Raw genomic sequence first — 27,380 nt, 5'->3', positions numbered from 1 at the left:
TCATTCCTCTTGTTCATGTGACTTTGCAATACTTCCCGGACGTAGGGAAAATAATTACTGCTCCTCCCTGCAGCGCCTTCTAGCGGCCCCTGTTGTATCCAGCAGGGTTGTAAAGGAAAACTCCAATGTCCAGAATTCCCTGCTGGCATTTGGGGTACCTCCATACTGCAAGGAGAGCTCCACCTGGCGGCCTGAGGGTATTGGCTGGGATAAATGGCCGGCCACCTATCACAGCCCAAAGTGTACAATGTCTGCTTCTTTCCTTACACTCAATGCTTTTGCAATAATCACTAGCTCCTTATGACTGTAAACTGAGCAGATTAAATTTACTCCTTAGGACATGCAGTATTAAATGAATACCTATAATTTTTGTTTAGTTCTGTCAACTTCATTAAACAGTTCTCACACGCTTAACCTTTTCCTCAATAGCTGTCACTGAATGCCCAGAGCACAAGTGTGTACAACACAGACAGTGTGGACGAAAAAGGCACACTGGAAAGCAGACAGATAATATTTTCTCAATTCACTTTATTTATTCATTTGGAGTCGCAGTAAGTAGAGATTCAAAAGAGTATAACTTATTGCCGCAAAGCTCAATTGAACCCTGATCAAAAGCCAGGAGGGGTTTTTTATACTTCAGCATCTCATGATTAATAAGACAGAAAGAACATCCTTATCAAAACAGTAAAGTTAAACAATATGTCTGTTGAGCTAAGCATTATCTGTGTTTTGGAAGCTGAGCACAGGAGAGACGCCTTTGCATAAACCACATGTACTTTCTGCAGCCTTGTGACCTTGTCCCTGAAACATTCACTCTGAGAAAGGGAAAAACAAGAAACAGCTTACATTTTATTCATCTGGACACTATTTCTCCTGAAACCTGGAATAACATATTTTTGTTAGTTCATAAGCCAAAGCGTCTCTCACTGGCAAGTTACAAAATAGTTATTATAAAGATTCTAATTTACTAAACACACAAAATACATGGTGCTGAGGAGAACATTCTTCTTCTACAACAGCATCAAGCAACATCTTAAAAATGCAATTCTTCTGAGAAATAATGCATTTTTTTAATAAGCTTCTTTAGCCAATGACAGTCAAAGCTCATATGGAATCTGCATCGGTGTCTGAAGCATGCACCCATTAATTTACCTAAACTTTGGCTCTCGAATGACTGTGCCCTATATGGCTACCTACAGTATGTTGCCTTATTGTGTGATTGGTTCCATATGTACTAACACATTTTTTTTTTTTTAAGTATCATGGGTATTTTTACTTCAATAAAATAAGCATTGAGTTAGGTTACTTGGCACATTTACAATTAGTTTTGTAGAACTGATTAAATTAAAATTTTTACATTTGGCTTATCTGCTGGTGATATATTTTTCATAGTATTTTGGTTAAAAATTTGAGAGTCAGATTATCTGTGGATGGGTCTGTTGGCAAGTAACTATGGTAATTCAAAATCAATGTAGAGAAAACAAAAGGAGAACAGTAATACAACAAAAAAGAAAGAAAGAAAAGCAAGACTCAGCCCTCACCCAAGATTCAATCACAGGCCCAGCATGCATATTCTAAAATGATATTAATGAAATCTTATGTTTTAAAAAAAGCTTTGGATCTATCCTCAAAGAGAGAATTAGATGTTTTTTCTAATTTAAGATTATACAGAATGCCACTTACTCATAGAAGATAGGTGGGGACATTTCCAGTTGAGCAAAATAAGTTTGTGAGCTAGTAGTGTGGTATAGGGTTTTACAGTCGATTTATACCTATGCACTTTAATGCCATCAGGCAGTACACCAAATACCATTATTAATGGATTAGAAGTGATTGTGAGACTAAGGCTGTCTGGGAAGTATGTAAAGATTTTTATCCAAAATAATGTGAATTCCTAAAACATATGGAATAGTGATGCTGGAGCTAGATGACAATGCTTGCAAGTTGTGTCTTACAAAGGGTACACTTTAGACAATTTTAAGTAAGATAAATGTAATTGATGCAAGATTTTTAGTTGAAATATGGAATGCTTGCCACATATAGAACTATATTCTATGTATGGCTAAATTCCATTCTAAGGTAACTCATCAATATTCATGAGTGGGGCAGTCCCTTTAACCATAATACAACAGCATGTAAACAAGAAGCTGTAAAACCAGTTTCAGAATAAAATGAAACTGATGAAAATGTAAATTTGTCATCAGATGCTACCAAGGATAGAGAAACTGATACATATGACACAGTATGGCTGAACCACCATGGTATGTGTGGTGAATTCAGTCACTGAACCTTCACCATGGTGAAAGTAACTTTGCAGCAAAAAAGGTTGTGCTGTGGTAGCCTACAATAACATATAGGGCCCAATGATAGTGCCAATCAGGCTAGTGCTGGGCGGTATACCGGTTCATACTGAAAAACGTTTTTTTATTTTTGTTATGATATGGATTTTTCTTATACCGCAACTCCGGTTTAAATTGCCTAAACAACGTTCGGAATGTGGCGCTACGGGAAACTGTTTAAGGGGGACCTTTTCATTGCTACACTGGTGTTGCGCGGGGACTCTTTTTCACTGCTACACCACTAAAGAGGCATGCAACGGAGGACATGCGGTAGAGGAGGTATTGCGTGGTGAAAATGGACAGAGAACATTCCGAAACTGAAACTGAAGCTGTAGTAGACGATAAAGTTGAAAATGATGACACAGAAGAACTTTTGCTGGAAAAAGGAGTCACGTCTGTTGTCTGGAGATACTTTAGATTTAAAAGGTTGGATGTGGACCATTATGTTCAAATGTGTGAATACTGTTTCTATACTACTGGATAATACTGCAAGCCAAGTTGTACTTGTCTTATTTTTTTCAATACTGTGTAATGTACCTGGGTACTGTGTAATAGTGTGACGACATGTTGACTTTATTCTCGACATTTCCACTTTAATCTCGACACTTATGACGAGAATAAAGTTGACATGTTGATTTTATTCTCGAAATTTCTACTTTATTCTCGCCGTTTGCCGAGATTAAAGTCGACATGTTGACTTTATTCTCGACATGTTGACTTTATTCTTGTAATTTGTTATTAAAGTAGAGCATAATTAAACTAAACTTCATGCTAAAATGAATATTTAATTTACTAGATTTTCTCAAACCCTGTCATAAGTTATGTAGCACATTAAATGCTTTGTGTTAAGTGTTCCCTGAGCCATGTTAATTGCACTAAGAGGAGGCGCAGGCAGCACACAGAATACATTAATTTCATGATATTGCTGCTCCCTGAACATTTAGAGTGCTAAGATAAATACTTGATATAATTTTCATGATGAAAAGCATTAAAGCATGTATTAATCATGTGGGGGCACGGTTTCGTGGAGGTTGCACTGCTGCATCGCAGCAATGGGGTCCCGGTTGTTCCTTGCTTTGAATTTGCATGTTTTTCTGGTGGGTTTACTCTGCGTGCTGCAGTTTCCTTTCAAAGTCATGTAGGATGTTGGGGTTTGTTATGCTATATTAACCCTGCTAGTTGTATGTATTGCTCGTATTCACCCTGTGATGTGCTGGCACCAGGTTCAGGATTTGCTCCTGCCTCGTACACAATGCGTACTGGGATGGGCGCAACCCTGAATGGATGGCATAATTAAACATGTATAACTTAAAGTTCTGAACACTTCGTGGTCTAAGTTTATAACTACGTTTAATTTCACAAAGACGTTTATCATGTGGTGATTGGTTATGTGGAGAAAGAAAAAGGAAAGATATGAACTGCGGGTTTGGTACATCAGACAGACAGCACGCATGCAATAAAGAAAGCCCATTCAGAAGAACATGCATTGAATTCTGTGTTCGTGTCTCTGACCACCAGATCACAAACCCAATATTTACACAATATTTAAGTTAAACCTGCGCGATACCCATGCATACATCCAGTTTTTTGGAGCCTCGTCATACCTGCCATACAGCTCTCTACAATGAACGTACACCTGGGGACCCCTTACTGCGAGGGAGCAGCACTACCGTGCATGTTTAATACCTGCTTTAATGCATTTCATCATGAAAATTTATCTTAGCATTCTACATTTTCAGAGAGCAGGAATATCATGAAGTGAATGTATTCTGTGCGGTGATCGCTGTCGGTGCCTCCTCTTAGTGTAGAGGAAATCATTTTAAGAAGCGCGTACCGATTAACAACTGGGTTGGGGAACACTTAAAACAAAGCATTTAATGTGCTACATTAACTTATGACGGTGTTTGAGAAAATCTAGTAAATTAAACATTGAGTTTAGGATGAAGTTTAGTTTACGACATTCTACTTTAATGACAAAATAAACTATGAGAATAAAGTGGAGGTGTCGACTTTAATCTCGACATATAGTTTTTTTTCTTCACTGTGGCCCTAATACGCTTCCGTAGGGCTATACCACAAAATGCATTATAAATGCAAGTTGTACTTTTATTATTTATGTATATAGCTTAGCTTGAAGCAAGATCCATATTAATGCAGTTTGCCTTAATGATGGTTCAGTTGGTAAAGATGTCATCACCAAGTTGCACTTGTTTTATTTTATTTTAATTTGGTGAATACTGTGTAATGCACCTGGGCTTTGAAGTCTTGGAAGTAATAGTATTATTACTGGAAGTTGCACTATTATTTATTGTATTGTTGTTATTTATTAGTTTAAATATTATGCAGTTTAATGATGATAAAGCTGTTTAAAAAGTCACTTTAACGTGTCAGTGGACAGAGATTGTTAACATTAGCAAAGTGTAGTTGGTTTACAAAAAATATTTACTATTTATTCTTTTTCTAAGACATGTTTAGTGCAATACAACTTTTGACAAGCACCTCTGGATATTTTACTAAGTCTAAATGCCTCTTTGGATGGTTGAAAATATGTTGTCAAAATTTTAGTTTAAGTTATTTGCAAAATTTGTTCAATTAAAAAGGCTCTATATTTTGACTGCATCTGTCATGCAATGTGATTCCTTCTCTTCATTAGTGCCACCCTCTTGAAAACTATCACTTTATGGGGCCATGAAAACCTGTATTGATACTTGTGTGCACAATAAAATGTTTTTTTGTACAATGTACAATTCTCATGACAGTTGAATAGGTTATTCTTAGTCAGTAATTGCAGTGGAAAGTGTGGTTAACATCCACTCATGCATGGGAAAAAAATACCGTCCAATACCGTGAAACCGGTATAATTTGGAAAAATACTGTGATATAGAATTTTGGTCATACCGCCCAGCACTAAATCAGGCACTGACATTTTACCCTCTTGGGCAAAAACAAAAGAAAAATTATTATAAGAAAATTGCACAAAGAAACCTGCTTCTACTGATAGGATTGTGGATATGTGTTGGTGACTATTTCAAATCATGTTACACAAAAAACATGTACTAAATCTGCATCAGTACAACAATGGACACTAGACCAGGGATACTCTAGAATATATATAGGAGCTGAGGGAGGATGTTCATTTTGACAGTAGGAATTTTCCCTGCTAAAATGAGACTGAGGATGGACCATGTTAAGATTTTTTATTCCATAGTACTTACAAAATTACATTGAAAAGGATCATTTTATTTAATTGTGATGGGTTTCCCCAATTATTTTTACCTTTTTGATATTGTGAATGAATGTCTATTAAATTTGGTATGATGTACTAGAGAATTCACTAGGAAAAGAAAAAGTGTTTTATGTAAATTAATTTGAATCTTATGAAATACTAACACATTTTAAGACTAATGGCAGAGATAATTGAGGGTCTAATATATAAGGCACCATGTCATTTGCACACAAGAAAAACTTTCTATTCGAGTCACTGATCCCCTTTATCTCTGGTTTCATTCAAAGATGAATAGCCAATGGCTCAATGGTTAACACTAAAAGCACTGATGATAGTGGGTACACATGTCAAGTACCTCATTCTAATTTGAAACCATCAAAGTTTATGTAATTAAAAACATAAACTGAGGCTCCTGGACTTGTATAAAGTAGTTTAATCCATGCAGACATATTGGGACCAACCCCAACTCTGTGCAGTATAGTAAAAGGATAATCTCATTTCACTCAGTCTAAAGCTTTTTATCCAAAGATAAAGATATCTTACGAGTATGTTAAATTAAACAAGTGCCACAGGTTTGAGACTTAGCGTCTCCCTTTAATAAATCCAGTTTGATCTTGTAATATCACCGAGGGAAGAGCTTTTTAATCTTTTTAATAATAACTTTTACTATTATCTTAAATAGTAATAGTATAATACTTATTATCATTGTTATTCAGAAGAAAATTTGGTCTACATTATGCACATTGTTGTAAGTGTTTCTTTTTTGGAAAGATGGTTATTAATGCCTGCGTTGGGCTGGTGCCCTGCCCGGGGTTTGTTTCCTGCCTTGTGCCCTGTGTTGGCTGGGATTGACTCCAGCAGACCCCCGTAACTCAGTAGTTAGGATATAGCAGGTTGGATAATGGATGGATGGTTATTAATGCTTGGCAAAAGATTTAGTTAGAACTTAATTTAATGTGAATTTCCCCTTGGGATTAATAAAGTATCTATCTATTTATCTATCTAATTTAATTTTTAATTTACTGAAATTCCACTGTGCTTGCAGCTTTCCATTATGGAGTGAGTTTATGGGATTCTGTTTTTAGGTTTATCAAGATTTTTTTTTTTGCACTAAGAATATCAACCAGTGGTATTTATATTTTATCAAAAAGCGCCTTGGCTTATGTCTCATCTAGATACTGAGAGGAACAGAGGGACTGATAATGCTCCTTAAACATGTCAGGGATCTCTTTATGCTGAACTTCTTGCTTGTGGATTCATTGAGCAATAATTGTATTACCCTTCTCTCCATGATAACAGCAATGTTGCGATTTAACAATACGTTGATTAGTTTCTGTTCTGTTGTTAAGAGATTGAATTCTGATTGTAAGGAGACCTGGCATATTTATTCTCTGTTCTAGAAATCTCTGTGATCTGTCCTGATGTTTTCCTATTCGCTAGTTTGTTTTAATGAGAGAGATATAATTTGTTAGCTTTTCATATTATTGATAATTCTTCTGCACAGGCTTGAACATTTATTTTGTCCAAAATAAAATCCACTTTCTTAAGATGCAGGGTCTTCAAGAGCTGGTTCATTCATTTTAAATTTCATAGTCTAACTGCTCATATCATTTACGTACTACTCTATAGTAGTATGTAAATAAGTACAGTATGTTCTATATAACTCCTGCCCCTAAATCATTTCCCTATCTTGCAATAGTTTCTCACATACACTGTAAGAGATGTTATGCTGCAATTTTATGATTCAGGTGTGCTTAAAATTTAAAGGACATATAATTAAATAATTTGAAAAGTAAATTAGACTCTTGATATTTAATATCAATATTTTAATGTGGAGTAATTTTTATTAAAACTACTGCTGTGGCTACTTTTATTACTTTCTTATATTGATTTTTAACAATAGTTGTACTATCTTCTGTGGTCAGATTAGGTATGCATGTCATCACAAATAGTAGACCATGACCAGATTTCAGACACTGCGTATTTAATAAAGGTTGCCATTGTTGAATATTTTCAGAGTGCAGCCAACCTGGGACAGACAGAATCTGGACTCAAAAATGTAATTATTCTTCAGACTCTTACATGGTAATGTGCTTGTTCTCTTAATAAAGCAAGTCTCACACTAAAAACCCTTTCCAATATTACACTGAACCCTTTCCAATATCTCCCTGAAAATAACAGGGAAAAACAAATTTGTATTTCTAGATCTTAATAAAAATAATTCAAACAAATCTTTTCTCATTTTCTTTAGTTGCACACCAATACGTCTTTTTGACATTACATGTTGACAATTTAAAAATAAATAAATAAATAACTTTTGACAAATATCAAACAAGTACATCATAAACATTAACAATGTGACATTTTTTATTTGTATTGATACACTTTATGATGGAGGACATTTTTTAGCCTCACACTATTTCCTTAATGACTTTATTTACATTGTATGTTGTAACATATTTTACATAAACATTGCATTAGCTTAAATTACGAAATACATTACCACAGAGATCTAAAAACTGAGGACATAGTGCATATAACTATATACAATAAATATAACATATACAGTATATATAATATAATGTAACTAAATACAATTTTTTAAAGAAACTGGTAGGCTAAGCATAGCCGTGCATATTTACCAAAGAATGTCATCATTCATTTCAGACAGACATTTTGCAAGATGACCATCTATTTCCATCTGGCTGTATCTACAAAGGGAAAAAACAAATAGCAAAAAGCCCTTTAATTACAATAAAGTGTTTGTTCCACTATAATTATAAAATGCAATGTATAAAACACTCAAGTGCCACTCATTGCCCTTAGTCCTATTACTCTTCATGCCAAGTTTCTCACTCCACATTCATAACACTTGGTAACTTGTTTTTACCTAGCTAGCTGTGTTTAATAGGTGAGAAATATGTTTTAAGATGTTGTATACTGGGGTAAAAGCATAAGAAAGAATTTAAATCTTTTATTGTCATTGCATGGTACAATGAGATTCATTTTTTTTCTTTTTTAAGTACAACATACTGTACATGTACATATAGTGCAGATGGTGCAAATGGTTCATAAAGTGGTTCAGGTTGTGCAATATTATGGCTGTAGTGCAAGTTTATTGTGAGGTAATTCTAAGTTCAAACAATTCTACCGTGAGCACTTGATGGACTGATTGAGTGTGTTTATAGTTTTTGCGATGAAACTATTTCAGTGCCTCAAAGTCTATGCAGGGAAGGCGATGTAGTGTTTGCCAGATGGGAAAAGTTCAAATAGACTACAGAATGGGTGAGTGGAATCCATGTATATGCTGGTGACTTTCCTGAGGCAGCGTGTGCTATACATGTTCTCCAGAGCAGGAAGCTGTATCCTGTTAATCCTCTGTGCTCTTGACACAACCTGCTGTACAGCCTTCTCATCAGCTGCTGGGCAGCTGTGATACCACACACAGATACAATGGGTTAAAATACTCTAATTTGTGCAGTGGTAGCAGGTCAGCAGCACCTGTCAAGGGAGGCCAGTTTTTTCCTAACATTCTTAACCTCCTTAGCATTGCATTTTATTCCAAAAAAATATGTAAAAAAACGTAATTTTTTTGGCATGAAAAATTGTATTTTTATTAAATCTCAAAAGTATAATAAAGATACAAATAATAATGGTAACGATGAATAAAAATAAAATATGAACTGAACAATAATAACAATAAAACAACAGTAACAATAATACTGCTAATGATCCTAAAACAGTATGTAATCTCGAAAGGAGTCCTTTGTGTAGTAAGTCTTAAAGCGTGGCGACTATCCAATGTCATAGTCAGGACAATAATAACGTGTTTCTTTTCGGATTTTCTTTCGGGATTTACCAGTTTTTGAACAGCACACTGCACAAGTACAAGTTGAATTATGTTTTTTTTTTTTCTTTTGGAGTTATATAATCAATAAAATGTCTACCAATAAGACGCTCTGGATTGATCCATGATGTGCTGGATCGACCGGATCTCTTTACTGGTAGTGTGGACAGTGGATGTGCAGCAATGATTTGTTCTACAAGCTGGCATGTAAAGTTTGCATGAGATACAGTTTTGACAGCTTTTTGTTTGTATAAGACAAATGCATCCCAAATGCACCGTTGCACCAGATGACAAAATATCTTTTTGTAGTATTTCTTTTGTTGCCTCCGCATAACAGGATAGAGAGTCAGCTCTTGATCTGAATGATCTATGTTGCCCATCGTGTTATTGTAGTTGATCACAGCACAAGGCTTCATATTCTGCTTATTGCCTTTTGCCTGTACAGTGACTATAGCTTCATTATGTATGGTGCCAAGAAGACAAACATCTTTCTTGTCTTTCCATTTCAGCACAAGCACTTAACCCTTTTGCCAAGCTACTAGCAACACCCCGCTGTAATTTAGCTTTGCCAAAGTCTTCTGGTATGCCACAACAGTTGGGACACACTGTTCCATATGCATCAGTCTTTCTTTGAAGCAAGATGTCAAATAGCTCTGGCAAAGTAAAAAAAACTGTCCATGGTTACACAATAACCTTGATCTTGCAGAGCATCTATCAAAGTCAGCACCGATAACATAGCTATGCCATACTAATTGTATTTGTTATCAAACATTGTCCCCCCCCCCCCCCCACCGAGTACAAAACATAAAACATAATTCCAAACGTATCACGTTTCAGATCAACAAAGCTCGTAAAACTTTATGCCAAATCCTGCTCTTTTTGACACGATGTACTGTATCCATGACAATCTGCCCTTATAAGCCATGAGACTTTCATCGATTCTGACATCATGGTCCAGAAAGTAAACACTCCAAAATTTTGCTACAACGGTATATTGCACAAATTTTCATCAGCTTGAGTGCTGGATGGGTACTCTCATGAAAGTCTTCATTGTTGGTAAAGTGCAGATATTTCATAATTAGTGAAAATCTACATTCAGACATAATTTCTCCAAAGAACGGCAGTACTGACAGCACTTTAACAGCCGAGTGATTCTCGGTTCTAAATGTTATGCAAGATGCTTCTGTAAAGTTGCCCGAGTGACACTTGGGACTAAAACTTTTTGCACGGTTTTCACAGCCCAAGTAACACTCAGGTCTAATGCTAAGGAAGCTACAAAAACAGCCACTGCTGTGCCATCTTCAGCAGTATTGTGATGTTAGCTGTGACATTTATCCCCAGGAACGTAAAGCTTGACACACCCTCATTGACGAAAACTGCAGCATAACACTAGAATCCCTGAAGCCTACGAAAAAAGTATGTTTGGATGCAGCAAAGAGGTCAGTTATCATCCTGCCAGTGAATCTGACACACACATGTCCTTCAGCGAAACAGCAGGGCATACCAAGCTCACCAAGGTATCGTGCAAAGTTCTGTTTGTGATTATGTTTTGTGATGGTCTTTATATATAAAAAAAATTATATGTTACTTATATAAAAGCCAGATCAAATGTTATTCACCTTGATTTATTCAGTTATCTTCCTACAGCATAAAGTCACAAGTAGAATGCAGAGCTTCCTATGTTTGATCAACACAGGCAAGCTGACAAAGTACATGTGCAATGCTACTTCAGTACACAAATGACTTTAGCTGCAAGTGGAAGCTCCTGTTGCACTTTACGTAACTGTTGTTATGGTTCTGCCTTTGTCCAGAAACGGTTTCATAAGCTGTATGACCTTAGTCTCGAAACGTCTTTCTCCCATGGGATGACTGGGATCTTTTCCTGAATAAGGAGTAGTTTTAAGGTAAATATAGGTAATAGGTAAATAATATTCAATGTGGTTTTTATATAAGTAACATATAAATGTTTTTTTTATATAAAGACAATCACAAAACATTATCACAAACAAAACTTTGCACGATACCTTGGCAACCTCGGTATGCCCTGTTGTTTTGCTGAAGGACACGTGTGTCAGATTCACTGGGAGGATGACACCCGATCTCTTGCTGCATCCAAATGGTGCCATCTTTTGCCTTTATGCCTGGTGCAGCTGCATTGTTCTCATGTGTGAGTGGACGGTTCTTGCAGTGAGGGCTTCTTTTCTCTTTCTCCAATGTAGAACCCTCATCTGAGTTATCTGTTATAGCACATCTTTATTTCAAAACAGCAGTGTCAGATCTTGTGGGGGTGGTAGAGCATGAATGTGACCAACAGAATAAAACTGGGGGGAAAAAAAAAATGCTAACCTCTACAAGTACCATAAATTTACACTGGCTGTTATAGACTCAAATCAAATGTATGTTTTTATTGTATAATAGTAAAAATAATAGCAGCTCACTATTCAAAGCGTTAATTCTTGGAAGCGCCCAGAATCGAACCGGCGACCTCTTATTAGTCAGCAGCGGTGGTGTCAGCATTGTACTCTAACCCAATTACTTTTTCTTCGGTTATATTCTGGAATAAAAGCGCACTTGTTTTGTTATACATGTACCTTTTGTGAAACTGTTTATTTGATATTTGGAGTTCAGTCTTGATATATTATACACCTCATGTCAAAATTTTATCATTAGTGCTATAACATGAAAAACGTTTGTTTTATTTAGGTGTTCAGCTTTTGTTGCCTTGCATTTCCTGCCATCCTACATTTACAAAGATCGTTGTAAACACGGAATACACATGAAATGCATGTGTTCCAAATAACGATATATTACTTACCCTATACAATTAAAGGCACCCCACATGCAGATAAAGAGCCTTGAGCTGGGAGAACTTTTTGCCCAAGTTGTGCTGCGGCGATGGGGGAATGCGATAGCAGTCTGCTTATGCTGATCGACACATTTACAAAACAAAAGACGCTAATGGAGAGATGCGAAAGAGTTTAAGGTGGGGCAGGATTACGAGTTTTTTCGTAGGCTTCAGGGATTCTAGTGATAACCCTCGTTATGTGATCTTCTAAAATCAATGATGAGCTCCTTGGTCTTCCCTGTGTTGAGGGACAGGTTGTTCACTGACCACTATGTCACCAGATTTTTCACTTAAGCTCTGTAGGCTGATTCATCATAGAAGCACTTATTGTACAAGTATTTGTATGATGGCAATAAGGTGACTGTTGCCTTTAGCCTTTTTGCTTTACTTACACTCTTGCTTCCATTTTCTAATATTAACACATAAATAATATAGACAATTGATAAAAATCTGCTTATGTTGCTACAGTTTATTCAAGTAAATCTCTTTTTCCATTTGAAGTTCCCAAAAAAACTAAATCACCACCTACTTATTACGATTTTTAGCAGGTAATCTCACATAATTGTTAGCTGATTGATCCATGTACCAATTTATCAAGATAAGGTTTTACAATTCTTTTACAGCTTTTTTTTTTTTTAATCATGATGGTAAAGCTGAACTTTTTCGGTAAAGCCAAACAAAATTATTTCTCAAATTATGAAACACATACAACTAATAAATGTATGGGCACTCTATACATGATTATTTTGAAATGTGTAACATATCTGCAATGGCTAAATTACATTTGCAATATGTGCAACACTACTGACACTGTTTTTCAGCGGCACTCTCATCATCACATTCTTCTTAAAACTCAAAATACTCATCTGACAATATAGAATCGGAGTAATCAACAATAAACAAATCATCTTCTGCAGATGACTTTTAATTTTTTTTGACGACAGTACCTGCCTGTCATTTTATGCCCTGTTGCAAAGAAAATTATGACCGATATGTTCTCCGGTCTGTTCATCTTGCAGTCTTTGCTGCCATCTAGTGGATAAAAGCAAATAATGCATTCTAGATAACTTCTTAAGCCTTCTACACCATTACTTAAGACTTTGTTAACACCTGCCTTCTGTTCTTAATTGGCGACACCTGCCTTGGAAGAGTTAACAAGAACTCTATTAAAAGAGCAATGTAGAAAAAAATCTTAGCTGCTCAACTAAAAAATGCTGGAAGACAAAAACAAAACAGGAAATCAAACACAAGCACAACTCCAATACATTATTACTAATATTCCACAATTTACCTGACACTTTTAACTAAGGTGACATACAACAATTGAAATAAAATTAGTTATATTTATTTTGTTTCATTCCCTCCAGCTGGAGCACGAGCAGGTGAAGTGACTTGCTCATGATAACAGTGTCAGTAGCAGGATTTGAACTTACAACCTCAAGGTTGAAGCCCAAAGTCTTAACCACTACGCCACACTGCCTACAATATAAGAAAAAGTAAGTGCAGCTTCAAATGAATTTCATCTCCTTATCTTAATCAACATTTCTGAAAAGTTAAATTTCCCTCCTAGTAAATGTTGAAAATATCTTCCAAAATCTAGCTCCTGCATCTTAGTGCAAAGTGATTCAAAAACAGTCATATCCATATACAATACCTGGGTTATTAGGTTCAAATGTAACTTCACTGTAAAACTATGCCATTCAAAAAGCATACTGTAAATCTGTTGCTGCCAAAAGAATACATAATGATTTTACAATAATTTTCTTAAAACACGTCAGCCAAAAAGAGTAACCTCTGAACATTCTGAAATGCAAGCAAATGCTAGAAACTGCATAATTGACTTAACTGTGAATATGTGCAGTTATTATAACTAATATGATAATCAGTTTGATATTTTTTTGTAGCAGTCAGCAATTGGGAGGGTTTATGGCAGACCTGATGCAATGCGAGAAAAAAGTAGCAAAGGTTACAAATTACACTTTTTTGTTTTTTATTGTCAGCTTGACCCGGTAGTCCCATCCTTGGACAGGTCTTGTTCAGCTGAGAAGCGTGTCTCTCTCAGGTCTGGATCCAGGGGCACTACGCTGTTATTTCTATGGTGCAACAGTTCAAAAACTCTTGTGTACAGTATAATTATCAAATGGCTGATGGTGAAGAACAACTGAGGATCGCTTTTGCGAAGGTTTAACACGTTTTAATGTATGCCCATTTAACAAACTTGTATTATTTCAATTAAATTAGCCCTTAGCAGTGCATTCAAAGTCAGCAGTTGTTTCGATCGCTTCTTACTTTGACACGTCTGTGTCTCATATGCTATGCTAATTTGAAAATTAATACATTTTCTTGTTGACTTCTATTCAACCTGACTTTTAGGAAGGCTTTCAAATTCAGCTTGTACTTGCTCTAGCAGAATTTTGTTAAAAGTTCAAGTTTAAGGTCATTGTTTCAGTTTACTCTATGCCATTACATTTTTTTTAAATTTCTTTGTTTTGATTCTACATTAACTTTATGATTCAGTATTTAGCCTGTCCTAGCCTCTTGAGGAGGTTGTCCACTCATGGCATCAAATAGGCTTCAAATTGGGAGACTTGACTAAATCGACAGAAGTCATTGCAAAACCTCCAACTTCTGTCAGGCTTACTAACCAAGACTATCGGGCTGGACCAGGGACTATAACTTTCCTCTATCACTCCTAGTTCCAACATGCATTTGATCTCAAGCTCCACTTCAGCTCTTTTTGCTTCGCGAAGACGATATGGGTGCTCTTGGACTATAACCCTGGGTTCCATCATGATGTTGTGCGCAATTAGAAAGGTCCTTCCGGGTTTTTCACTCACTACAAAGTGAACTTTATTGTCATCTCAACCATATACAAGTATACAGATAGACGTAATTGTGAAGCTCAGGGTCCACAGTGTAACAACAAATAATAAATTAAAAAAAGAATTAAAATTTTAATCTAAATTTAAAATTAAAACACAAAACAAGACAAGACATTGTGCAAAAACAAGATAAAGAAGTGGCAGCAATATTGACATGTAGTTAGCAATATGAACATTGATGCAATGTATGGTATTTGCAATCTAGATACATAAATATAGTCAACAGATATGTAATATAATAAATAAATAATAAATAATAGGTACAGATAATACAGAAATTATCAGTGTATGATAACAGTTGTTTAAGACGTGTAAATAATGACAGGGAAGAATATTTCACAGCAAAAGGATTTCAAGAGTGTCAAAATACTTAAAGGTCAGTATGTGATTTTCAGTTCTTTTCTACATGCACACTAGTCTTTGCAGGAAAGTGGCTTGCATGTATAAATGTTCTGTTTTTAGAGGTGGTTGAGGCAGTGTGGAAGATCCCAGGTGGCAACATGGTATTAAGGAGTCTGACAGCTTGGGAGTAAAAACTACCCTGCAGCTTGGGAGATCTGGCTTTGATGCTGCAGTATCTTCTCTTGGATGGCAGAAGTGTGAAAAATCCATGTGAGGGGTGTAAGGGGTCCTGCACAATGCTGCAGGCCTTGCGGACACTGCTTTTGTAAAATATGTCCTGTAGTGAAGGGAGAGGCACCCCAATAATATTCTCTGTTGTCTTCACTATCCTTTGCAGGTGCCTGCGGTCGGATATGTTGCAGTTGCCATACCAGACAGTGATGCAGCTGTTCAGAACACTCTCAATGGTGCCTCTGTAGAACACGGTGAGCATGCAAGGGGGAAGACTTGCTCACTTCAGCCACATCAGCAAGTGTAGTTTCTGCTGGGCTTTCTTGCTTAGTGATGACGTGTTATGCGTCCACATAAGTTCCTCAGTTACAGTATGTGCACACCAAGGAACTTGGTACTCCTTACAATCTCCACATCTACACCGTTGATGCTGAGTGGGATGTGGGTAGGATGTGATTTTTTGAAGTTCACAATTATCTCTTTTGTCTTGTTGACATTGAGAGATAGAGTGCTGCCTTCACACCATGCAGACAGCTGTTCCACCTCATCTCTGTATGCTGTTTCATCATCCCTGCTTATCAGTCCCAGCACCGTCGTATCATCCACAAACTTGATGATGTGGTTGGTGTTGTGCATGGCTGTGCAGTTGTGAGTCAGCAGGGTGAAGAGCAGTGGACTAAGCACGCAGCCTGTGGCGCTCCAGTGCTCAGTGTGATGTTGCTGGAAGTGTTGCAGCCCATCCGAACTGACTGGGGCCTCTCTGTAAAGAAGTCCAGGATCCAATTGCAGAGGGTGGTGTTCAGGTCCAACCTGCTCAGTTTTACAACCAGCTTTTGAGGGATGATTGTATTGAAGGCAGAGCTAAAGTCTATAAACAGCATCCTGACATATGCATCTTTTTTATCCAGATGTGTCAGAGAGTGGTGAAGAGCAGAGCATATGGCATCCTCAGTTGACCTGTTTGAGCGGTATGCAAATTGAAGAGGGTCAAGGGAGGCAGGGAGATTAGTCTTTATGTGTAACATGACTAACCTTTCGAAGCACTTCATGATGATTGGCGTGAGTGCAACTGGTAGGTAGTCATTCAAGCATGTCACTGATGACTTCTTCAGCACTGGCATGATGGTTTTCAACTAGAAGCATGCTGGAACTGAAGACTGGCTCAGAGATGTGTTGAAGATGTCTGTGAGGACACCAGGTAGTTGACTGGCACATTCTTTGAGCACATGACCAGGTATGTTGTCAGATCCTTCAACCTTGCGTGGATTGACTCTGGACAGAGTCCCCTTCATGTCAGTTATGGAGAGACAGAGTACCTGGTCAGTGGAGGGAGGTGTTGCTTTTCTCGCAGGCTCTTTGTTCTGCCCCTTAAACCATGCGAAGAAGTTGTTCAGCTCATCTGGTAGGGAGGCATCACCATCGCTGCTGTGTGGGCTGTGCTTGTAGTTTGTAATTGTCTGAATGCCCTGCCACATACTCTATGATGTGTGTCTCTGGTACTGCTGAAGTGTTTGTTAATCCTCTGCGCATATGCTCACTTAGCTCACCTTATAGCGCGAGAAAGGTTGCCTCTGGCCACCCTGACGGCGGCCTTGTCTCCAGATCTGAAGGCTGCATTTCTGATCTTGAGCAGCTTGTGCACTTCTCTCATCATCTAGGGCTTTTGGTTGGCTCTTGTGGTAACATCCTTGGTAACAGTAACATCCTCTATGCATTCGGAGATGTAGCCAGTCATTGAGTCTGTGTACTCCTCCAGATTGATGGAGTCACCATCCATAGCAGCCTCCCCAAAAATGTCCCAGTCTGTCAATTCAAAGCAGTCTTGGAGAGCTGAAACAGCACCAACCTGCCACACTCTGATGTTCTTGCAGGCTGGTTTAGTGCGCTTCAGCAGGGATTTGTATGCAGGAACTATAAACACGCTGATATGGTCTGAGTAGCTGAGGTGGGGGCGGGGTAGGGCCTTGTAGGCGTCAGGATCACTCGTGTTAACATTGTCCAGAGAGCTTCCCCCTCTAGTAGCAAAGTTCACATTCTGGAAGAATTTTGGGAGAACTGACTTCAAGTTGGCATGATTGAATTCTCCAGCAATAATGAAAAATGCCTCGGGGTGTGTCGTTTGCAGTTTGCTGATGATCTCGTAGAGTTCCGCTAGCGCCTGGTTAGCATTTGCACTAGGTGAGAGGTAGACGGCAACCACCAGCATGCAACTGTAGTCCCTCGGCAGGTAGAAAGGCTGGCACCTTACCAATAAAACCTCTATCAGCGGGGAACAGTATCACGTGACTGAGGCAGCATTCGTATACCACTCTATGTTCACATAAACACACAGTCCTCCCCCGCGGGTCTTACCGGACAAAGAGGTGTCTCTGTCCGCTTGGAAGATGGTCAGTCCGTCTAGCTGGATGGCCGAGTCTGTAATGTTTTCCTGGAGCCATGTCTCAATGAAAATAAAGATGCAACCATCTGTCATTTCCCTCTGCTTGGCCCGCTGCAGCTTTATGTAATCCAGCTTGTTGTCTAGCGATTGGACGTTTGCAAGCAGAATGGACGGTATCGCACGTCTGGTGGGGTTAGTTTTTAGCCTTGTGCTAACACCGCTGCATTTCCCTCATTTCTGCTTCCGATTGCTGCGCTTGCATTTCCACAAGCTCAGCTTCTCAGGCTGCCGAAGTAAGCAAAGGCTGCGGAGCGTCTCTGTCACCTCGCTGTATATTTCGGCACAGTTTCTTTGGAAATCGAGCAGGATTTGCTGCCCGTAAATGTATGTCTGCGTACCACTATCACTTAAATCTACTTCTTTTCTTATACTAGTTCACAAAGACGAACACAGATTAATACTAAACACCGCGGACTCGAGAGCTCTGTGAGCCGCTGCCTGCACGGGCGCCGCCATCTTGTTAATCCAAAATTTATAAACATGGAACAACCAGACATTCTACTACAGCTTGGTTATTTGTCTAGGTACAAGAGAATGACATGTCTTGCACACACTCTTCAGCTGACCCTAAAGAATGCTTTGAAAGTCATCACAGAGCCAGCTATCAGCAGAGCTAAGAGGCTAGTGCATTCTGTGAGAAAATCATCTTTAACCAACAGCAAATTTATTGAGAAACGGAGTAAGGCACTGACTTAAACTGTGACTGTGCAAACTGCTGAAACTGTACTGGAAGGCAGCATTCTTTCTCTTAAAATGTTGGAAAGAGTACTTGTCTGTATTTTGAACCCAGATTTTGATCATGTTGACCCAATCCCAGCTGAAGCTTTTTGATGGATCTAAGCATCGCTCTACCGCTTTTCACATGTAAGATGGAACATCATTTGAAGGTCCTATGTTGCTTGGCTTGTAATGCAGCAACAATTATTACACTGAAGACAAAAAAAAAAAAAAAAAGCCAGGAGCTCTAGACTTTCTTTCTGAAGATACTGTATGTCAGTGAAAGTAAGACAGAAAATGTACAATACACAGTAAAAAAAAAATACACTTAGGAAGTGGTACAAAGCATTTCCATGGAGCCACGATTGTAGTTCTGGCAGTCAAGGACTTCAGTGTATCCCAAACTAGCTGCAGTTTTTGAAGATACTGTATTTGCTCCTGCTTCCCAATCATTTGTTGAGAGGATCTTATAATTGTGTGGGCTACTGACTTCTGACTTCAGAAGTGGAATTGACAGGTCTTTGGAACAAAAGGTCTTTTTGAAAATCACCCAAACATTGTTTAAGAGAAATATTCTGTTTAAGCAATACTAATTACTAGATTTAGTTTTACTTTATTTATTTTTAATAATATTCCTTATGCTTAGTTTACTACATTTTCTGAGATTACAGGTGCCACATTTTCTGTTTCAAAACAAACAAATTAAAACTAAATAGAAGTTATTATTCAAAAATATAAGACTAAAATAAAAATAAAAATGAATACTTTACTCTAAACTAAAACTATACTCAGAATCAGAATCAGAATCAGCTTTATTGGCCAAGTATATGTACACATACAAGGAACTGGACTCCGGTTTTACCTAGTATTGTCCCTGATGCTGTGAGATTGACTTAAGTGTTCATGAGAGTGATGGCCTGAGGAAAGAAACTGTTCACATGTCTGGTAGTTTTGGCGTACAGTGCTCTGTAGCGCCTACCAGAGGGAAGAAGTTGAAAAAGGTTGTAACCAGGGTGTGATGGGTCTGCAATGATGTTTTCTGCCCGTTTCCTGACTCGAGATCTGTATAAGTCTTGAATGGAGGGCAGATCAACACCAATGATTTTTTCTGCAATAATGACTGTCCGTTGAAGTCTGTTCCTGTCCTGTTTTGTGGCTGAGCCAAACCAGACTGTGATAGATGAACAGAGAACAGACTGGATTACTGCAGAATAAAATTGGATGAGCAGCTCCTGAGGCAGGTTGAACTTCCTGAGCTGGCGCAGGAAGTACAACCTCTGCTGGGCCTTTTTAACAATTGTGTTTATGTTTAGTTCCCACTTTAGGTCCTGGGAAATTGTGGATCCCAGAAACCTAAAGTTTTCCACAGCAGACACAATGCTGTTGAGTAGTGTGAGAGGGGGCAGCACTGGGGGGGCTCCTCCTGAAGTCCACTGTCATCTCCACAGTTTTAAGCTTGTTCAGCTCCAGGTTGTTTTGACCGCACCAGAGGGCCAGCTGTTCGACCTCTCGTCTGTATACAGACTCGTCACTGTCCTTGATGAGGCCAATGACTGTCATATCATCTGCGAACTTCAGGATTTTAACAGACGGGTCTCTTGAGGTGCAGTCATTTGTGTAGAGGGAGAAGAGCAGAGGAGAGAGGACACATCCCTGGGGGGCGCCTGTGCTGACTGTTCGTGTGCTGGATGTGATTTTTCCCAGTCTCACTTGCTGCTTCCTATCTGTCAGGAAGTTTTTGATCCACTGGGAGATGGGAGCTGGTACAGTGAGCCAAGTGAGTTTAGTGTGGAGGACTTCTGGAATGATAGTATTGAACGCCGAGCTGAAGTCCACAAACAGGATCCTAGCATATGTCCCTGGAGAGTCGAGATGTTGCAGGATGTAGTGCAGTCCCATGTTGATTGCATCATCCACTGACCTGTTTGCTCGGTAAGCAAACTGTAGGGGGTCAAGCAGGGGGTCTGTAATGTCCTTCAGGTAGGTCAACACCAGTCTTTCAAAGGATTTCATGACCACAGACGTCAGGGCGACTGGCCTGTAGTCATTTAACCCTGAAATGGAGGTTTTCTTTGGAACCGGGATAATTGTGGAATGCTTAAGGCAGGAGGGAACTTCACACAGCTCCAGGGATCTGTTGAAGATCTGTGTAAATATGGGGGCCAGCTGATCAGCACAGACTTTAAGACAGGAGGGTGACACACCATCTGGACCTGGTGCCTTCCTGATCTTCTGTCTCCTGAAGAGCTGACTCACGTCCCCTTCACAGATCCTGAGTGCAGGTATGGTGTCAGTGGGGAGGGGCAGGGGCTTGGTAGTGAGTGCTGGGAGTGTATTTTGATTGGCGTGGGTGAGAGGTGTGAAAGAGGGATTATCAAACCTGCAGTAGAACAAATTCAGCTCGTTGGCCAGTTGATGGTTCTCTTCAGTATGGGGGGATGGTTTCCTGTAGTTGGTGATGTCTTTCAAACCTCTCCACACTGATGCAGGGTCGTTGGCTGTAAACCTATTTTCCAGCTTTTCAGTGTAGCACCTCTTTGCTACTCTGATCTCCTTTGTCAGTGTGTTTCTGGCTTGATTATACAGGATTCTGTCCCCACTTCTGTAGGCCTTCTCCTTAGCCTTACGAAGCTGCCTGAGTTTTGTAGTAAACCAGGGTTTGTTGTTGTTGTATGTGCAAAAAGTTTTCATGGGCACACACATATCCTCACAAAAACTGACGTAGGATGTCACAGTGTCAGTAAGCTCATCCAGGTCTGTCGCTGCAGACTCAAAAACACTCCAATCAGTACAGTCAAAGCAGGCTTGTAGTTCCAGCTTTGCCTCGTTGGTCCATCTCTTCACCGTTTTCACCACAGGCTTTGCAGATCTTAAGTTCTGCCTGTAAGTCGGGAGAAGATGAACCAAACAGTGGTCAGAGAGTCCCAGGGCAGCACGAGGGACAGAGCGATAAGCATCCTTTAATGTAGTGTAGCAGTGGTCCAGTGTGTTTTTGTCCCTGGTAGGACACAATATGCTGACTGAATTTTGGCAGTTCTTGCCTGAGGTTTGCTCTGTTAAAATCACCAAGAACAATGAGCAGGGAGTCCGGGTGTTTGTGCTCCATATTAGTTATCTGGTCAGCCAGGTGTTGTAATGCTTCACTAACACAGGCCTGATGTGGGATGTAAACACCAACCAGAATAAACGAGGAAAACTCCCGCGGTGAATAGAACGGTTTACAGTCAATGAAAAAAGACTCTAAGTGAGGGCTGCATGTTTTGATTAGTACTGTGACATCTGTACACCAACCTTTGTTTATGTAGAAACAGATTCCGCCTCCTTTCGTTTTCCCCGAGAGCTCCATGACGCGGTCCGCACGGAGAAGTTGGAAGCTCGGCAGGTATAATGCGGTATCGGGGATGTGCTCAACAAGCCAGGTTTCAGTGAAGCACAGGACGGCAGATCTGGAAAAGTCCGTGTTTATTCTGTTTAACAGAAGCAGTTCGTCCATCTTGTTGGCCAAAGAGCGGACGTTCACCAGGTGTATTGAAGGGAGCGCAGTTCGAAATCCCCGGTGGCGCAGTTTAACAAGTGCTCCGGCTCGCTTCCCTCGTCGGCGTCTCCTTCTAATTCCGTAAAGGGCGGCTGCTCCTCCGACTAAAAGTTCTGTAAAGTATTCTGTTTGAGTGAAAGACGGTGAAAAAATTTCACCAGCGAATTGACCGATGTGTAAGAGTTCCTCTCTGCTGTATGTGATCAGAGGGGGACAGCTTATCACTGAACAAACAAACAAAAACAGAGAAAGCACCAAGGAACGAGGCACCGAGGCTGCCATCTGCGGCGCCATGAAATACTGAAAATATTGTTGAAAATATTGTAGAAATAAAAACTAGTGGGGAGGGGATATCGGATTAACAACACAGAAGACACAGCATATTCCTGTTACACCATGCTTAACACATTTCAATATTGTATTCAAGGCAGTGACAACTCTTCAGTTGTGCATTTAGCAGAGAATTTATTTATTCTGTCCAAACGATGCCATTACTCTAACTTTCATCCCAATGCTAGTCAACAGAATGAATTTCTCAGGTTAACCATTTTCACAATACTAAAAGAACTATTGCCAAATAGCTAAATAAGACTTAGTGGTTTACACTTTGTATTGTTTACTTGTCTGCTTCTACTGTACACTTGAGATTGCTTCCTTGTAAGGGCCAGTTTATACTTCAAGCTCAGAACCTACGTGCATCCATCATGGCTGCCACATATTCCCAGCATTCTTTTGACACGTCTTCTGAGCATGTCATCAGAAATTAACACGATGCATGCGCAAGTTGCAGTACCAGCAAAAAATTAGGTGGAGTGTGTATTCAAGATTTGGTACATGACAGCATTTTTGTTTACTATCAACAGGTGATAGATAGCAAGCCACAATGCAGCTCCAACAGGATAAATCTTTGTGCCTTGATGTATAAGTAATGGTTCCATGTGTTAAGCAAATCATCAAACTTAAATACTGACATGCAAATGTACTTATGCTGCTTTTCGTTATCCATTTCTCGCATAGGCAATACAAGCTCATATTCCCCACTATAATGACGCAATACATTTGAAGGTCTCACATACCATCTTCTGTGTCACTGTCTTTTTTTTTTTTTAATCTTCGCAACAGAATCAGATTCCAAAGAATTTTTATCTTTAACATCTTTCTTCCCTCAAATCACAACACAGCACAACCAGACTGTTTCTCGTTGTGATGATTTCTCGCACTGCCACCTGGTGGAATCCTCCAGATTTACTTAATGTACACACACAAGTACAGTCAGTACACTGTTTGCGTAGTAGCAAACGTCAATGAGCTCACATGTAGCATTATGGTGTTCCACAATAGCACCTGCTCAAAAACATTCCAGATATTGCTATGCCAGTACACAATGAGGGGGAAAGGCAGGCACAACTAGTTAAAGTTCTTCTCAACTTATTTAAAAGATTTTTCAGAACAAATATACATGTTCTCATAAACACTTAAAGTGGTCTAAACTAATAAGTTAATAATTGCTGGATTAATACAAAAAACAAAAATGCAAATGCAATAATCTTTGAGCAACTCTCAATTGCATCTGACCTTTTTTCATCATGTGTAATTATGTTATCCTTTCTTCTGTGACTGCCAGCAAATCTTTTAGATAATTAGTCAGTTAAACAAATGCTGTTTGCCAATTAGTGCACCTAACTGTCAGCTCTCTACCACAAAAGGAGACAAGTGTACAACATTTGAACCTAAGGGGTGTGTGGTGGAAGTGTTGGAGCAATGGCAAAGAAAAACTAAACAGTAGCAGGGAGAAGACGTGGGCAAATGAGCTTCCAAAGCAGGAAGAAGCAGAGGAGAGGGCTGATAGGGGAGTGGGTACAGGCAGGGGAGAAGGGGCAGCTAGAGGAGTGGGTACAAGTAGAGAAGTGGGTGCAGATAGGAGAATGAGAATAAGAAGGTAAGAGCAGGGTAATTAATTGAAACCAACAAACAGAACCACTAATTGGTTAATCTTGCCCATGTCAGCTATTTCGTTTTTTTTATTCTTTTAGCACTTTTTTAAAACTCTTTTTGAGGTGGGTGTCTTCATGTAGCTGACGGCTGCTACACGAATGCCTTCAGCACAACGATCACCTGAGGACCGATCAGCTGATGCTGGTACATCACTTTCATTTTCAATCTCCAGATAACTTGCATTAAAATCGGAGTGCAATAAGTTAGAGTCTGATGCAGCAATAAAAATGATATCTACAGAGTATTCTGCTCTGCATATTATCTCGCCTGATCCACCTTTAGCTGGAGTGCAGCTGCACTTCCTCAGAAAGGAAAGCACTCCACAGGGTCATCGGGACAGCAGAGAGAACAATTGGTTGTACTCTGTACTCTGGAACAAATGTACACCTCCCGATGCCACAAAAAAACAATCGACATTTCACAGGATTCATCACATCCCGGTCATTGCCTCTTCCAGCTTTTGCCATTGGGCAAGAGATACAGAGCAATGAAAACCAGGACAAACTGCCTTAAAAACAGCTTTTATCTAAAAGCAATCACGGCCCTGAACTCAGAATAAAACTACTCCATATCATTCTCCCAATGTGCAATATAGACCTTAAGTCAACCAGTGCAATTTGTATATATAACAAGTGCAATTCATATATTTTGTAAAGTACTTTTATTACTATTCGGTCTGTTACTATTTTCTCTCTTCTTGTCTTTTTAACTCTTATGCCTCACACTGGGTCGACTGCACCTTCAATTTCGTTGTTCCTTTGTAAAAATGACAATGACAATAAAGATCTATTTTATTCTGTTTCAAAATGTTACAACCCTACCTTAACCACATGCCTATCAACATGTTACATTGTATTTACAGAGAATTATGGAACTTGATGGCAGTCCTAGAGTATGCAACTATGTATATGTAGATTAGCTGGATTCACAATTTGTGCAAAAAAAGGTGAGGAAGGAATGTCCTTGTTCAGTGTGTCATGGTCATTGTCTCTGAACAGATAGGACAGGGTATAGTATGTTACAATGCTGTGTTGGGCCCCTATAATACAGAACATCCACTTGCTTTTTTAGACACAATCTGAGATGCTCTCCTACCCAGACAAACAAGAGATGAAGAGGGACCAGACGTGGGACATGTAGTCATGTGGGACAATGAACAATTCCTCCATTCATCACATGTCCATGATTAGTTTGAATCCCAACCACATTTTGAGGTACTTTTTCTTCCTCCATACTCCCTCTTCCTAAGTCCTGTTGAGGAGTTCTTTTATGCCTGAAGGTGGAGAATGTATGATTGCAACCCACATGTACATGAAACACTTTTGCATGCCACAGAGGAGGTATTTGAGAGAGAAAATATCAACTTTGAAGTAGATGAAGTTATCTGGCCTGACATTGATCACAGATTGGACCAATAAAACATTGCAAGCGTACAGCTGTGTGTTGTCTGAAATTTCTGTTTGTCTACTGACCATGGTAGTGATTTATGATTTGATTTTACATAGTGAGGAAAAACTTGTCTGTGTGAATCTGAATGAACATCTACATAGATCCTTCCTCTAGAATATATATTTTACTATGCTGAAGTTATTTCATATGATACTGCACAATATTTACTTAAGTATGACTCCTAAAATGAAATGCATTCCTGTGTTGGAGTGAGTGAACCATTTCTCTGCTTGTTGGTTACTGTGCTTACATGGATTTGAGCAAAATCCACAAATTTTATAAAGGTATTTAGAGAAATTTAAGCACTTCTTAAATTTGCTTTGAAGATGAAAGTTTTTGTAGGATGAGTATTGTGTTGGATTGCTGTGTTAAGTGTTTTAAGAACATGTTAACATGTTAATTTGTTTTGATAAATCTTTTAAACAAGTTGAGAAAAACTGTAATGAAGAAGATACCATTTGACTGAAATTTTTATTCAATTACACCGATTAATTGTGGGAGCCTTAATACAGTATATCATATTTGGGATTAATAAAGTATCTATCTATCTATCTAAAGGGTATGTTGGCAAATATTATGCAGTCTCTCTGTTATAATTAATTTATTAGAAGTAATGTCAGTCCATTAATTTTGTAAATCTGGATTTGTACGCATGTTAGACAATAAAGTCCAATCCCTCATGTAAGATATTCTGAAAACAGAATAACAAAGGCTGAGTTTTTTTTCCCCCTATAGAAGTTTGTCAAATCATTTGCCATTATATATCATTGGTAAAAACTGGCTTTTATTATTTCATAAACTTTTTTTTCTCCACTCTACATGAAAACATGAAATTAGTTTTTGGCCATTACTACAAACTAAATAGGGTAACTTATAAATGAAAATATAATTTTGTCTAGCATATTATTTTAAGTCATACATTTATTTGCTTTAAGAGCAGAGGCTTCTTTCTTTGACACCATCCAGTTTGTACAGTCTCTTGCCTGACAGTCTTATGCACCTTTACAATAACTGTGGCACAAAATCAGTTCAGTTCAGATCTTTTGATTTCAAAGAGCTGATGAACTTGACAATCAAAGGGGCAGAAAAAAATGACAAAATGATTTAATTAAATTAATTTATATCAGTTACACTGTTTCAAATATTTTATTTTAGGTGCGGCAGTAACAGTAAGAATGCTGTGTTGTCTTCATCAATTATTTAATATTGTACTTTTTGCAAGAGTATGCAGTTCAAAGTATTTTTTTAAATCAACAGATCTGTGGGTCAAATACTGAACTGTAACTGAGCCTTGGTATAGGATCCTTAGGGTAGAAAAGTTAGTAGAAATAAACAGTCTGGCTCCTGCTTAGTCTAAGGCTGTAGCTTCCAAATGCCACAAATTCATTTGTCCATACAAATCTGTTCTCAATTCTATCATACTATCAGAGACAATATCAGCATATCCCTGTGTTATAAACAAAAGAATTAAATAGACAAAACAGTTGATAATGCTGATTTAACCAGTGTTTCACTGCCTATTTTTATATTCC

General features: G+C 38.6%; 1 protein-coding gene across 1 annotated transcript in view; it reads right to left on the bottom strand.

Moving 5' to 3' along the window:
• Positions 1–7,229: 7,229 nt before the first annotated feature.
• si:ch73-70k4.1 (uncharacterized) overlaps positions 7,230–27,380 on the bottom strand; it is a 103,037-nt gene continuing 82,886 nt past the window's right edge. The window contains exons 5-6 of the mRNA XM_028807476.2: positions 8,208–8,276; positions 7,230–7,594 (exon numbers count right to left, since the gene is read on the bottom strand). Coding sequence (XP_028663309.2) covers positions 7,579–7,594; positions 8,208–8,276 — 85 coding nt within the window. The 3' untranslated portion in view covers positions 7,230–7,578. The remainder of the gene's footprint in view (positions 7,595–8,207; positions 8,277–27,380) is intronic.

This window comes from Erpetoichthys calabaricus, chromosome 8 (assembly GCF_900747795.2).
Source record: "Erpetoichthys calabaricus chromosome 8, fErpCal1.3, whole genome shotgun sequence".
NCBI classification, from domain to species: Eukaryota; Metazoa; Chordata; class Cladistia; order Polypteriformes; family Polypteridae; genus Erpetoichthys; species Erpetoichthys calabaricus.
This window is presented reverse-complemented; position numbering and strand designations above follow the sequence as displayed.